A 16,672-nucleotide genomic window follows, 5' to 3' on the forward strand; every position below is an offset into this window, starting at 1 on the left:
CACCCCATCCGTATAGCCTAAAAATATACATTTCTTTGACCTAGGCTCAAGCTTACCATCATTCACATGACAATAAGCAGGACAACCAAAAGTTTTTAAAAATGAATAATCAACAGGAGTACCAGACTATACCTCATAAGGAGTTTTACAATCAATGGCTGTTGATGGAGAACGGTTGACCAAATAGCAAGCAGTATTGACCTCATCAGCCCAAAAATCTCTAGACAACACGGCATTTGAAAGTAAGCAACGTGCTCTCTCCAAGAGAGTCCTGTTCATCCACTTAGCGACCCCATTTTGCTGTGGAGTATGACTAACTGTGTGATGTGTAGCGATGCCTTCATCCTGGCAGAATTTATTAAATTCACCACCACAAAATTCCATGCCGTTGTCTGTTCTGAGTTGCTTGATTTTCTTCCCAGTTTGATTGTTAATTAATGTCTTCCATTGCTTGAAAGTGACAAACACATCACTTTTCTTCTTCAAAAAATACACTCAGACTTTTCTCGAATAATCATCAATAAATATAACAAAGTATCGAGCACCACCCTTTGATGGAACCTGAGAGGGACCCCATAGATCTGAATGGATATAATCCAATGTACCACTTGTTCTGTGAATGCCTGTACTGAACTTGACTCTGAACTGTTTTCCGAACAGACAATGCTCACAAAAGTCAAGAGATCCTATTTTTTGGTCACAAAGCAAACCCCGTTTGCTCAGGATTGTCATACCCCTCTCACTCATATGACCCAACCGCATATGCCATAATCGGGTAGTGTCTGAATTTGGATCATCTGAAGAAGACACAGCAGCTGAACCTGTTACCGTACTACCCTGAAGAAAGTAGAGGTCATCAACCTTGTTACCTTTCATTATAACCAATAAGCCTTTGCGTTCCAAAGGAATCCACCTTCACCGGAATACTTGTATCCAAGGGAGTCCAAAATACCCAATGAAATTAGATTTTTCTTCAAATTTGGTATAAGTCGACCATTCGTCAAAGTCCTCACAATCCCATCATGCATCCTAATTCTGATTGTACTAATATCAACAATCTTGTAAGCAACATTGTTTCCCATCGAGACTGAACCACCATTGATTGAATCATAGGTAGTAAACCAATTTTTTTTAGGGGCATATGAAATGTACAAGCAGTATCAAGGACCCACTTGTCGTTAGAACGATCATTAGAAACGGTAACTGCAAGGACAAGGTCTGAACCCTTAGAATTTTCTTCAACAACACCAGCCAGAGAAGAGGAACTTTGCTTGTCACCTTCCTCTTTAATTTTCAACTTCGGACACTCGAATTTATAATGCCCATACTTTTTACAGTAGTAACATTTTACTTTCTTTTTTGACTTAGATTGTGATCGGCCTCTTGATTTACCTTTACCCGAATCCCTCTCACTGGATCGACCTCTAAAATTAGAAGAATTTTCTGAACGTCCCTTAACAAATAAATCATCTGCCTGATTATTACTACCTTTACTATTTAATCTTGTCCTCAACTCCATGACACATTATTTTCCTCAAGTTTTAAGGCTTGAGAAGTAATGAATTGATTGCATCGGCCTCACTTTGCTAACGTTTAGATGATAGGGACAAGTACTTGGCAATCGACATGAGAAATGAATAAGGATTTGATTCTTAGTCTGTTGTTATCTGTGATCGGCAACCTGCTAGCGGTGAGAATCTTCGATTAAAAAATTATCAATTTAATTAACCAAGGCGTGACATTGAATATGGACCGCTCAATGGGCCTTGGGCTTGAAAGCCGACATATTGAAAATGGGGCAATTAAAGAATTTAAAAAACAAAAAGGTATTCATTACTGTTACCTATTGAAAAAAATAGGTTTTTCATTTTGGGCCAGATTGAAAAGAATTAGGGTAAAATCTATATACACCCTCAAACTACCACCCATTTTTTTCTTTTTCATCTAATTTTTTATCTATCTCTGTATAATGAATTTGTAAATTTACAATTAAATTTATGTGAGACCCATATGAGTCAACAAATCCACTTCCAGATTGATTACCCGTCTTAAAATATATTCAAAATATATTTTTATATTTTTTGTATTTACTTGACTGATTTATACTTTCTTGTATAGGTTGATTTTATTCTGTAATATTGTTCATTAATTACTTAATTGTATTTTCTATTTTAACTGGCATTATTTAACTATAAATATACCTTTTTTGTACAGAGTTTGACACAAAAAATACAAAATTCTATTCAAATTTTCTAATCCTTTCTGCACAATTTATAAATTACAGAAACTAAATCTAACTGACGACAAAATGAAGTTGTACATGTGTCTACAAGCCCTACTAGTCTAATTTGGACATTCATAATCTCCTTTTTTCTAGATTTCCCTCTAATGTCCACGAAAGTTGTGAAGGAAATGTCATGGAAAGTGGAAAGTTACACCTCACAACACGCCATGTTTTCTGGCTTTCCCCATTCAACACGGTTTTAAGTCTGTTTTCGAGTCAAAAAGCAATACTGTAAAAACAGTAGCTTTGCATGAATATTGCCTTTTTACAACCATATTTCAAAGCTTTTTTACAACCACGACCATTTTAACCTTCCACCCAAGTAAAAGTAAAAAAACAAAAAACTGACCAATGTCCATTTAAAGTTGCAGTAGATCATCGTATGATATTTTATTTGTTTTTGTTTTTAATTTTTTTTATGTAGTTCATCATATGATAAGTTAAATACAAGAGAAATGCTAACGGATACTTAATGTTTTTATCAACCGAGTTTTTTTTGTTTTTCGTTTTAAAGCAAATGGTCCAAGCGTTACAAATTATGTTTTTAAAATCGCTACTTTTTAAAATTGAAAAGGCGTTTGGTAAAACATGTTAAAAAATACTTATTTATCAAATATTTGTTATGCGAAATCGTGATTTTGATTTAAATTCGCACATTTTCAAATAAGCACCATCTAGCCTATTTATAGAAATCGGAGTTTTTTTTTTTTTTCCCTATTTTAAATTAAGTACTTTTTAAATTGCAATGTCAAACGCCTTACATTTTGCGATATCTTTTAAAAACATAAATTATTTTTGTGAAATTGTAATTTCAAACACACCCTAGTAATAAGTATGTTAATTTTTTTTATTTATTTTTTTCCTAAACGAATAAGGAGAGGGCTACAAAGAGTAATCTTTCCCGTTCTTGATCCAAATGGAAGAAAGAATGAGAGACCAATTGGGAATGCTTCCGAACACTAGGTTGGAAGCGACCATCTAGCTAACAAATGTGCTCAAACATTAACACTAACAGAAACTTTACTAACTTTCCAGCTATGAAAAGATAGTAAGAAAAAGTTGATATCCGAAATAATGGAAACAAAGTTTCAATCCTTGAAAAGATCCGGATTTTGAATGGCTAAGATGATGTTGATTGCATCCCCTTCTAGAATGAGAGAGTTCACCCCCAAGAGAATGGATAGCTAAATGTTACTCATGTAGTCACCTAGCTATTATAATGGTGGAGTTAAAAAATTGGAAATGTCAATAACTGGCCCTCAGCTAGAGGAATAGTCACAACCTCTTCACAGACAAACAGAAATCCAACTTTTAGATTCTGTTATTGTTCAGTTAGTTTCCATTAGCCCATAAAATCTATTCTGAAAAAAAAAATAAAAATAAAATAAAAATTACCATTCCATTCGGGTCCCATTACTTGTCCATAGGCATCGTTTGCAAGCAGGTCATGGTCTCATTCCCAGACATTGTTGATCTAGGCTGATGTGACTACAGTTTCTCCATTAGTGGTAGGAGATAGTTTTGACGTTTAAGTCAGTATTTGCTTTTGTGAGGTGAATCACAAAGAAATTGAGAATAAGAGAGTATTCAAATCCTCATACCTTAGGTCCCTTTGGCTATTTATATTGATTAGGTCTTATTGAAATTCTAACCCAACAAATCCTGAGATTAGGGGTGTGAGGTGGCCATGAATGTGACACTGAGTAGTGACATGTCAACAAGGGGATGCTCCCCATACCCCTTGTGTAAGACTATAGGTGAAACTCTAGGATGACTCAATACGGTGTGAGACATTATTTTTCTAAAGTTTAAGGGCTTGAGAAGCGATGAATTGATTGCATTGGGCTTCACTTGCTGACATTTAGCTAATAGGAACAAGTACTTGGCAATCGACATGTGAAATGAACAAGGATTCGATCCTTAGGCTGTTATCTTCTGTAATCACCAACCTGCTAGAAGTGACAATCTCCGATTACAAAATTATCAGTTTAATTAACCAAGGCCAGACATTAAATCAGGATTGCTCAATGGGCCTTGGGCTTGAATGGGATGTTGAAATTGGGACAATTGAAGAATTTAAAAAAGCAAAAGGTCTTCATTAATTACTACTGTTACTTATTGAAAAAATAGGGTTTTATTTTTTTGGGGGGAGGGGGGGAGGGGGTGCCAAATTGAAAAGAATTATTCAAAAAACTCTTTATCTTCCGAGATATTGAAAAACTCATTGATTCTAAGAACACTCTAGTACTCCCCCTCATCTTTGTGAGTCAAGTTACTGTGCTCGTTATTCCACCCAGTTCTGTACAGGGTATCCAATGCAAACTTAAAATAGACTTGGGATTAAAGGAACTGCCCGTTCTTTTTTAAAGAACAAACCCATGTTACGGGACTCCTAACGATTTGTTAAATAAAGAGAAATTCCCTTCTTTTTTTTTTCTTTGGTTTTTTTGGTGTTACTAACCCTTTTCTTGGAGTTGTGTTTCCTAATGTCGATGAAAGTAACTTTTTTACAAAAGGTTGAATATATGACATAAAATTATTAAGCTAAAATAAATAAACAAACAAATCATTTTACTTGAATTTTATTGGCCATATCATATGGGCATTATACCAATACAAGCATATTTCTTGATAGCAGGCATATATGAGAGAGGGTTCCTCTCCAAGCAAGAGTTCCCTGAATATAGCCTCACACAAACCACTCTCGTGAATCATTAGATGCCCTCCATCAGAAACCTCATGATACCTAATCCAGGGGAGCTTCTTCACCAAATATCGCTGCATTTCATATGGCACAAGTTTACCTGCATGACCATGCCAGAGATGAACAGAGGCCTCATTGTTAGGGTATGGATTTTTAATCTCCATTGGGTCGAACTCCCAGTTCCCAAAATGCACTATTATGTCTCTATGCAGGGATTCGTAGACCCCTTGTTGTCTTACCTTATGCTGCACACACAAAAACTCATGACCTTGTCATAACTGGCCATAAACCATCACTAAACAAGTAAAGGGGAAGCTTTACCTCATCAGGCATTGGCACTTGTGACATTTTCTGGATGGTTTCTACGTCGTGTTGGTTAAAAAGAATAGGGTGTCTTCGCAAGATAGAACAATTAGGGAAGCACTTCTGGGTCATCCACCAGTACACTAGTCCAGGGGCATAGTGCCCAATCCAGAGTTTCCATTGATCTCTCTTTAGTTGCTTCTAGTACACCTCATTCATCAGTTTTGGAGGAAAAGAAGGCCACCATAAATTGATCACTAGAAGTACTAGAGTCACCCCAGCTAGCCTGCAACAATTAATACAACAATTTCATAAAATTCTGGTCACTTATTGATACAATACCGCATATCTTCAACATTAGATTGACCCAGATGGCATGCTACAACAGGGTTGGTTTGGAGCAGAGTTGCTTACCTGAGAGAGTGGCAATACATGTCTTTGACCCACATGCTACAACATTAGATTTGCTTTAATAGGGCCATCCACCATGAGACCCAGCCTAAAATCGTCCAAATGAAATAAAAGATTCTCATAACTTTCTAAATCCAAGCCATGTGGACAAATGCTGTTTAGAACTTGGTACAACTCTGAAGCATCACTCTGATCAAGTAGTACACGTGCCCCACACACCTTCACCTCTACATTCAGGCTGCCTGTTGTAATTGAAGCCTCAAGGTTGCCCCATCCACCCAAACTATTCCTCGCTCTTCTCCGGAACCACTCAGTTGGTATATACACCCAACATCCATTTGGCCCAACACAAGGGGCTCCAGGGACACAAAGGACTAAGGGTTTTCCAATATCAACTTCATTGGCTTGAAATTGACAAACAAAGTAGGGAAAATTAGGATTGCCGCCATCTTTTGTTGTAGAATTCGAATTCCCATTCTCATTGACTTTTAGTTTTCTTCTCTTTTTTGGGTAACTGTCAGGCTCGTGAACTTGATAAACAATAAAAAAAGCATAACCCTTCCACTCAACAGAGCCCAAATCTGTATGCATTTGAATTCTTCCAAACGAATTCCTGCTTTTATGGTTGAACCACTCAGGGATTCCATATCCCACGAGCGCAGGGCCACATGCTACAATAGTACTATAAAAGAAACTTTGACTCTGTAAAAGAGAAAGATGTTAAATCTGCCAAAAGTACTATACAATATCATACATGTGTGTTAAAGAAGGAGAGTAAGAGACTCACATTGCTGTTAATCCATAAAGGGCTTCGTGGATGCATATGGAGGATCTTGAAGGGTTTCCCATCATAATCAATATAAGCGGCTACAAAAGAGCAATCAATGCTCCTTAATTTTTCGTTTGAAGTCCACATCTCCATTTGGTTATAAAACATCTCCAGTGATGGACAATTTTTTACACGCAAGTATTTGAATCCCAATGGGAGCTTCGGCAATACTTGAAGCCAACTACAATTATCCAAGAAAAGTTCATAAAGATGAGAAAGTTGACCAACACTATCCGGTATTCTCGTAAATTTGTTCCCACTTAGGTTCAACGAATGAAGTGAGGATAAGCAACTAAGATCATTGGGGATCGCTCCATCCAATAGATTGCAATAACTCAAATTTAGTTTTCGTAAAGAGCTTAAACCTGAGAATGAATTGGTGAACAAAGAATTGTCAAGATTTGAGCTCAATTGAAGCCTGCTACAATATGCCAAGGAAAGTATTCCAAGTTTGGGAAGTCGACAGACGCTATCGGGCATCCTCGTAAATTTGTTCCCAGACAAATTTAAATAAGAAAGTGAGGATAAGCAACTAAGATCACTTGGAATTGCTCCATCAGAGATATGGCGATAACTCAAATCTAGTTCTCTTAAAGAGCTTAAACATGTGAATGAATTTGGGAGCAAAAGACTTATAATTGGCTCTGAGCCCCGCTTACCCCCAACATTTAAGACTTTGAGTTTCTTCAAAGATACAATGAAGGATGGTAATTTTCTTATAGCAGCCCCATTTGCCATAAGCACTTCTAGACATTCCATACCACTCAAGTTCTTTGGGATCTTCTTAAGTCTTGAGCAATCGGATATATTGAGATATACAAGAGACGACAAACTCGTAAATGATAATGGTAATTTTTTTATAGCAGTCCCTGTCAAATAAACTTCCCGCAAAGATGTCATATGACCAACAATATTTGGAAACTTGTCGAGTCTTGAGCAACCAGAAAGATAAAGAACTTCAAGTGATTCCAAGCTGATCTCATCTGGAAGTCTCTTAAGACATTTGCAATCTCGTAGGTCCAATTCTTTAAGCCGCCTTAGAAATCCAATGGATGGGTGGACCTTAGATAAACTTGTACAATGTACAAGCGCTAGTCTCTCCAGATTTGGGACACCCATGAAGTTTGGTGTCTCGATCAAGTTTCGAGATTGGCTTAAGTCAATATGTTTCAATTTGTTAAAACTCTGTTATAGATGACCAATAAACATAGTTAAATAAAATAGATCAAATGAACAAGAGTAAAAAAGGAATTGAAGAATAAGAATAAGAAGAAAATACATTTGCGTAAGCCAAAATCTTACCTTCCTTCCATCCCACGGTTTTTTTATGAAGCTATAATGCATTATGAGCTCAACAAGATTGTCTGATTGGAAACTGGTCGGCAAGGATTCCAAAGGATATCCCCACCATTTCATAACGCATAACTCATTACTTAGCATGAAATTCAAAGGATCTCCATGCCATTCCAGAGTATCACGAGCTTTAGAAAGACGTGGTAAAAAATTAACGACATTGCTAATCTCAAGCATTTTCAATTTTTTCATCTTTGAGAATGCTTCAACATTTAGTCGCTCATGTTTCTGCAAAGGTAATTTCAGAACAATGCCTTTAACAGCATCAGTTCCCTAGTAGTTAAGAAAAATGAAATTAGTGTGGTATAGTGTGAATATTTGAAAAATAGTAAGAGGAATTAGTAAAAAAAATATATAATTCTCTATATATATGTCTAGAATAGCACACTTACAGTATTATTTTTCAATACGTGAAGGACATCGTCATAACGCCACAATCTACTGCATCCACCAGGCTCCTCAGTAGACTCACAATGAACTATTTTTTGACCCATTTTTTGTAACAAATCATGCATCAACAATCTTCCCAATGAGATGGTTATAAGAGATTTGTCGACAAGAACTTCGATATTGATGTTCGGATAGTAACCAAAACTTTCTAATTTGTGCATGATGCTATCTATATATGCTCCATTAAAGAAACATGCAATATCTAGAAACAACTTTTTCTGCAAATCCTCCAATCCATCAAAACTTATTTTGAGTTTATCTAAAATTTCTGCGTTAGGATTTTCTTTTAGTAGATCCCTGGCACTTTTCCATGCAGCTATTGGTCTACCAAATAAGAAGGAACCAAAAACTTCAAGAGCTAAAGGAAGGCCTTGAGCGTAATATACCACATCCTTAGACAATTCCACATAATTTTCTTCAGGATAGGGTTTCTTGAAGGCTTTCCAACTAAAGAGTTGTAAAGCTTCAGGATTATTCAACTCCTTCACCTCATAGGTATTATGCGTAAATCTGTTAAGCAAATGACGATCTCTACTTGTTATAATGATTCTACTCCCTTGGCCAAACCAATCATGGCTTTCTGCTAATGCTTCAAGTTGTTCTTCTCCATCCACATCGTCAAGAACAATAAAAACCTTTTTATTACGTAGTCTCTTTGCTATCACTCTTCTTGCCCCATAGTCATTCCATATATTAATTTCACTTTCCACGAGGATCTCCGAAAGAAGTTGTTTTTGTAGATAAATGAGACCATGAGTTCTGGTTTCTTCTCTAATACTAGCAATGAAGCAACGTGCTTCAAATTGACGAGAAACTCTTTCATAAATGACTTTTGACAGAGTTGTCTTCCCAATTCCTCCCATCCCATAAACCCCTAAAAAGCGAACATCATCCAACCCAATACTAAGTAAACTCATTATTTCCTCCACTCGGGATTCTATTCCAACAAGAACCTTGGAAACATTTGAGAAGTTACCACCCAATCCACTAAGTATCCTTTCACTAATATCTTCGACAACTTTTGATTCCGGCCTATAAAAAGAATAGGACAATATTATAGCCATAGAGAGACAAAAAGCTTAATCATGTACAATGCTTATCTTCATTCAGCAAATAAATTATAATTCTTAATTTATGATGTAGCATCATAAATACGGTTTTATTTTCTTGGTTCCTCATTCAATCAAATAAAAACCTTCTTCTTCTTTTTTTTCATAATTTGAGAGTGTGTATAATTTTATCTTTGTTAATTAAGGAAACTTTACTTAACCTCATTGAACTTCAATCACTTTTGCAATTACTCCAAAAATTCAAAAACTCTCAATTTAATTAATGTATCAAAATTCTAATTTTTTTTGGCAGTATCACCAATTCGTTAGGTTTTTTTCAGTTAAATAGGCAAAAATTTCCAAAATATTAGGGGTGTCAATGCGGGCGGTTAAAACCGTCCTCTAACCGCTAACCGTTTAACCGTATTAACTGCTAACCTCTAACCGCCTTTTTATACAATATATTTTTATAATTATAATTATACAAATATTTATACATATAACATAATAATCATTAAATCACAATTTTTTAAAAAAAAAATAATTAAATCATAATTTGAGTATTAATATATTATCATTATAATTTATATGATTATATCACATGATCAATTAATCATTAAATCATTTGATTATATAATAACAAATTATACATATATAATATGACATAACTCATAAGTAAACCAATTCATACTAATACAACAATTAAATATCTAGAGACTTATTTTCAATGTATGTTATAAACTTATAAGTCTATATATGCATATGAATAATATAAATGTATAATATCAATACTTAATCATATGATTCAATGACAATTCAAATACTTTATTCAAGACTTCAAGTGAATTATATTATTAATGTACAATGATTATATGATTCATATAATATCAAATAAGTAATTGATATTGGATTAAACAATGACCAATGTGTTACTTATAAACACAATTTAAGTATTAATGTATTATCATTATATGTTGTGACAGTTGTCTGAATTCTGAACTTTTTTTTATATGTTGTGTTGAATTTTTTTTTTTTTTTTTTTAATAAAAAGAAGTTAACCGGTTATGATTTAATATTTAAGGAATTTTTTTTTAAGTACAAGTAAATGTAAATTTTGGGTCAAATATTTTTTATTTTTCAATATGGGCTCTTTTTATAGCAATTGGGCCCAAGAAGACACTAAAAATACCACCAAAAAAAAAAAAGAGGGTAAAAAAAAAGGCCTGAAAAGCCATAAAGAAAGTCCAAAAATGCACAAAAAGCCCAATTTTGAAAAAGCGGTTAGCGGGCGGTTATCTATTTCACTAACCGCTAACCGGCGGTTAACCGCTAACCATTAACCCCTAGGCCCGCTAACTATAACCGCCTTGACACCCCTACAAAATATCCTCATTGTTTTGATTAAAAAAGATTGCAAAGATTCAAGCGTGAGTATTTTTGTAAATTCTGTTAAATCTTGAACAATGTTCGAATCTTTTCAATTTATTTTTCTTTTCTCAAAAAAGAAATGTGGGGTATTTTGGTAATTTTGACACCTATATGTGAAGTTTTTAATGGAAAAAAACCTAACAAATGGGTGACATTACAAAAATTTAGAATTTCGATACATTAAATTAAAAGTTTTTGAACTTTATAAGTTAATTGTAAAAGTGATAAAAGTTCAGAGGGTTTAGTTTCCACATTTAATTTATTTGTTTGTGCATTGCATTCCCTTTTTCAGTTTTTCATAGTCATTTTTCTCTATTATCATCACAATAAGATAAAGATATCACAAATAGGCGAATTAAATATATATACTACATACTGTTGTTGTTTTTTAATTAATCAAAGCAACTCTGCACGAAGTGTAAATTTGTGAGACAATGATATTGTTTATTAGTAAGATGTAATTTGACCATTTATATCACAGTTTTGATATGATTCTTGAATTGTTACGGTTACTGTTTGATTTTTTTTTTTTTTTTGGGTTATGAAGTTCTTTATTGTGTTAATTTTAACATCATCATATAGATATATTTGTGGTACTTATATATTCTACAAAATCTAAGCTATTTATGATGATGAGGGTGCCAAATTAAATCCAATGTATGATTTAGCTAGACCCATAAGAAAACGAAAAAAGAAAAGAGAGGATGTTTCTGTCACTACAAAAATACACAAATGATTGTTGGTAAGGCAAGAGTTACCTATCATGTACATGCCATCCAGAGATATTGCCAACTTCTCTCAAAGCAGTTCTCCACTTTTGTATCATCTTAATGTCAACCTTTCCTTTTTTTTTCCTCAAAGAGGCTTCATGCCTAGCAAAAACTTCTGCAAAAGTCCCCGTCTGGTTTCGTACGTCGGAAGGATCCACATGGTAGAAAATAGGCAAAATTGTGAGCCCCGTGTCTCTCATGCATTGGACGATCTTGGAAAGTTCATTGAGGCACCATTTAGAGGAAGCGTAGTTTGGAGAGATAACGGTGATCGCATACATGGATTCTTGTATTGCTTTTAAGAGCTCTTCACAAACAAATTTTTCTCCCTCGAGCTTTTCATTATCTCTAAACACGATAATACCTTTTTGTTTCAAAGCAGCATGCAGATGGTCTGTGAAACTCATGCGGGTGTCCTCACCGTGAAAATTGAGGAAAACATCGTATCTCCATCGAGGTGTTGTTGAGGAAGAAGACGAACTGATGGACGCCATGGATCAGAGACTTGTTTAATAATGTAGTGCTATAATTCAGTTTCTCTCTAACAAGGGCTTTGGGTATTAATGTTATATGCAAGGCTTTCCCTCTCTTGTCCACATTAATGCTCCCTCTCTAACAAGGGCGTTGTGAAAAGGCTGAGGTTACTCACCATTAATGCTTCCTCACTTGTCCACGGAAGTAGAAGGAAAAGTCTAAATTTATATTAGTTGGATTCGGGGTCCACCAATTAAGGTAATTTGGCGTATGTGAAGTTGCATGTAAATTACAAGTCAAGTAGGATCACAAATAGTTTTAGGTGGTTGGGATGATTAGGCTAATAATAGATATTATATGATGTCGTTTTATTGTACAATAAAACGATATCATATAATATAAGAAATAACGCAACAAGATAATAAGAAATAACACTCAAAAACAACTCCTGCTCGTTGAAGTCAAGCTGTCACTCTCTTTTTCTCTGCCAATATCATTAGATAATTAATTAAGGTCATGTCAAGATTTCTCTTGGGTAAACTACTGGGATCTAAAATATTGATCAGTCCTAAATTATTGGTTCTCAGAAAACGATGGGCGAGCGACTATCCTCCTCAAAAGCAAATATCTATGAAGATTGATTTTTGGTTGGATGTACGTGTATGGTTAATTAGAAATGACAATAAGATTTTAATCAAAAAAATTTGGATTTCGACTCCCCCAAATATTGTTTATTAGTAAGATGTTATAATTTCGGAAAGAAAAATTATAAAGGCACAACTTAAACCCAACTTTAGCCCAACTTTTCTCTTAAGTTTAAAAAAAAAAAAAAAAAACTGTCTGTGGAGGAGAAAGAGAGCCTTAAACTAGAGGGAAAACGCTAAAGGCACAACTATTTAACCCAACTTTAGTCCAACTTTTGCCTTATTTTTTAATTTAAAAAATAAAAAAAGTTTTTGAAGCAATAATTTTTATTTATGTTATGCTTTTTTTTTGGTATTTTTTTTTTAAAATAAAAACTGCATTTTGCTTCGGAAACTTTTTCCTTATTTTTTTAATTTAAAAAATAATAAAATTAAAAATTAAAAAAGTTTCTGCAGCAATAATTTTTATTTTGGTCCTTCTTTTATTTGGTATTTTTTTTAAAAATAAAAATTGTATTTTTCTTCATAATAATGACCATTCACATGCTTCATACTCATGTTAGGCTCATAGTAGATCTTGTGTAATTACTCAGATAAAATTCTTTTTTTCTTTTTTCTTTTTTTATTATCTATTCAACAATGGGACCAGAGTTATACGGACAATTACAAATAAAATGGGGTAAACTTTCCAACAACAAAATCTAAACGAAAAAGTTAATACGGAAATGGTAATAGAAACAAACAGTAGACAATGAAACCAAAAAGGATCCAAGCCTTGCACAAAAGCGACATACAATGATAAAAAATAATTATTATTCTTTTTTTTAAAAAAAAAAGTAGGATAACTAATTGTTTTATATGATCGATCTTTTAGGCTCATAGTAGATACACAACAAAACCATATCATATGACAAATAAAACAACAACATAATATGAAAAGGGAAAATTACTTGGAAGTTGCAATGTCCCTAGCTAGCTTCAAACAATTCCCTAGCTTCCGGCGTTGTGTTCGCATTGCTTTTGTGTAGTTGGTCTACTTCTTTTCTTTGCAGAGATGTTCATCATTGCCAACGATTTCATACTGGGTGACGTTTTTAATTGAAAAATGTTAAGCTTACCAACAAAGTTTTTTTAAAAAATTTATAATATGGTATGTCACAATATGATTGAGTTTCTCAAAAATTGAATTTATCTCATTTCCAACTATATTGTGCCACATCATTATTTATTACTCTAATTCTATATTGACATGCTTCTTTTTGGATGCATCCAATTTTCTTTTCTTTTCTTTTTAATTCTAGATTTCAAGGACAAGATGAAGTTTGAATTAATTACCGATCGAGATAAAGAAAAACATTATTACTCTTCTTTTATAATCAAATTTCATTAATTACTACATATCAAAAAAGAATAAAGAAAAACATTATTACTGATTTGTTGCCCCTGTAATATAAGGTCGAGTGTCTTGAAGCAATTGAGCAGTATGTCTAAAGCATGAGTTTTTAAAAGCACGATTGATAAGGGCAAGCAAAGGGCAAAAGGGTATATCAGAGCCATGCAGATGGAAGAATCAAAATTCCAAATTAATGACCCACGCACCAACTACAGGAAATGGATGCAAATTCTACACAATTATCAAACCCACAAAAGAGCCCACAACACGCCATGTAGGTTTTCTTGCTTTCCCATTCAACACGGTTTTAAGTCTCTTTTCGAGTCTTGTCGTACGTGAAAGGAGAGGTAATTATTTGTTTTTTTTTGTTTTTACTATTTAAAGTAACTTTTCACTATTTCATCGAATTTTTTATCAACCTCACATGTAAATTCACTATTGCATTTACGTGAAACCGATACGAGTTCACAAATTTAATAGTGAATTTATTAAATTTGTGAAAAGGAATAGTTAAGAGAATGAGTTGTAACAATCCTACTAAAAAAAATAGGAGCAAATTAAAAGACAATTTTTTGACTTGAATTTAATAATGGTTGTTTCCTTATAGTTTAGAAAAATTTTCTCGAACCTAATTTAAAAGTTAACATTTATCCCTTAAAACATGTGAGGAGTACATGACTTTCTAAACACACTGACAGAGAGACTCTATGTTAACTCGGTACTTTAACGTCTAAAATCTGCTCGCCATTCATGAAACAAGGGAAGATAGAGAAGTAATACAAGACAGAAAATCTTTTAATCGCCATTGACACTCAGGAAACGATTTGCAACGAAAGGATTTTATTTTAGTGTAGTCATTGTCGCTTTGCATAGCTAGAGCAAAAGGACCAACTGGCCTTGTCCTTGTCAATGGCAGACTCATCATGCTTACTCACTATGCCTCCACCCTTCACTACCAACACGAAAAACCCATATCCAATTCTCTCAATCCCATCCATACCCATAGCCAGCTTTGCAGCCCAGACCTCAGACTGGGCTCAACAAGAAGAAGACAATATTTATAATTTGAGTGTCTAAATATTTACAGCATGTTTGTACCCAAAATTGGATAGGAGTTGAAGCAATTAAGAGGGGGAATGAACAAATAAACGATGAGAAATAACTGAAGAAATTAAGAAAAGAAAATCCAAAAATCATGTACAAGGTTGGCAAGCAGATACGAAGAGAGCTCTCCGACATGCTCTTCACTGACAAGGTCTTGCAGTACACTAGTCTCCCTGAAGCTTCTTTGGGAGCCGACAGGTACCTCTCTTCCCTCACCACCATTAGTAGTGATGTTGAAGTCTCTGGCGATTTGCGGTATTCCCATATGAATAGGCCGTGCGTGCGTTTGTGCGTGTCTAAAGGCTGAAGGCATGGGGGTATTTTGGGTACGAAAAAGCCATAAGTGATCATTGTTCCGTCAGTCAAAGCGGCTTTGACTGATGGAATGGCCGAATTGCAAAAGTTTGGCAAGTTTAGGAGGGTGGATTGCAAAAATTAAAATATTGGAAGTCAAATTAAAAATGGCTCCAAACTTTAAGGGGTAAAGTGTAATTTTCCTTTTTAATTTTTAATCCAAAACTAGTTTTGAAGCATTAGAATCGAGTTTTGAGACATTAGAAACGGATTTTGAGGCTAGATTTGCGTTTTCCGGTTTGGTTTGGCCGCAATGAAGAAGGGTTTGAGGCGAGACCCACGGCATCGTGGGGTGGGTTTGAGGCGAGACCCACACCGTGGTTCTCACCGGCCGGCTATGATTTTTTTTTTTTTATCTTTCTCATTTTGATTTGGTGCGTGTGTTCTCATTTTCATTTTTTACATTTTTTTTTAAATGGATGACGTGTCACAAGGAGATTGGATGCTGCAAAACACCACTTTTAAGGTCTGACCGCATAGTAGGGGCACTCTATAATTAAGGGCGCCTCAAAATGACTACACAAATTAAGTGCGCCCCATAATGACTCCAAGTTCTCCCATTTCTTCAATGGCCTTCTGATGGCTTGAGAGCATTGCAAGGATAGCCACCAACTCTTCAGAATCTTTGCTAATGGGACTCCTCCATAGAGTCATTCCGATTACAAGATTGAGATCTTAAATCCTTGTCATCTTCCCTTGACTCCTTAGACTCTGTGTTCCAAAAACGGAATCCTCAAGTCCTTCAAGTAAAGACAGAACAGTAAATTTGTCTATAAGAAAAGGGAAATGACAAAATAACCATGAGTTAATGAGTGGATTAACCAAAACAAAATTACATAATACCCTCCTACGTAAGGTAATATAAAACCCTTTTTCTTCTCTCTAATTATTATTATTGTTTTTTTTTTTTTTAAGTAACGAATTGTGCAGACAAAAAATAAAACCAGTACCAGCCCTTCACATGTTTGATCCAACAAAAGCTGTTTTTGACAAAACATGCAAGTATCCTATGGTGTCAAGGACCGTTCTCAGCATCACCTTGCTAAACACAAATGAATAACTCAAACCTACAAGCTTTCTTCTACTCTGGGAATAATTTAAAACTTCGTTAAGCACCCTATA

General features: G+C 34.5%; 2 protein-coding genes across 2 annotated transcripts; both read right to left on the minus strand.

Moving 5' to 3' along the window:
- Positions 1-4,943: 4,943 nt before the first annotated feature.
- LOC132164241 (uncharacterized) lies at positions 4,944-5,423 on the minus strand (the record flags this gene model as incomplete). The annotated part of the gene is given in 2 exon segments (XM_059574708.1): positions 4,944-5,233; positions 5,310-5,423. Coding segments are annotated over 2 exon segments (404 nt in total), but the record flags the coding sequence as incomplete, so codon positions are not given.
- Positions 5,424-5,489: 66 nt separating this feature from the next.
- LOC132164240 (disease resistance protein RUN1-like) lies at positions 5,490-12,063 on the minus strand. The gene is made up of 6 exons (XM_059574707.1): positions 11,570-12,063; positions 8,277-9,366; positions 7,834-8,157; positions 6,490-7,716; positions 5,706-6,404; positions 5,490-5,577 (listed from the first exon to the last, which is right to left on the minus strand). Exons 1-5 carry the CDS (start codon positions 11,986-11,988, stop codon positions 5,742-5,744), a joined length of 3,723 nt encoding a protein of 1,240 aa, XP_059430690.1. The 5' UTR covers positions 11,989-12,063; the 3' UTR covers positions 5,490-5,577; positions 5,706-5,741.
- Between the last annotated feature and the right edge of the window lie 4,609 nt (positions 12,064-16,672).

This window comes from Corylus avellana, chromosome ca10 (assembly GCF_901000735.1).
Source record: "Corylus avellana chromosome ca10, CavTom2PMs-1.0".
Classification (NCBI taxonomy): Eukaryota; Viridiplantae; Streptophyta; class Magnoliopsida; order Fagales; family Betulaceae; genus Corylus; species Corylus avellana.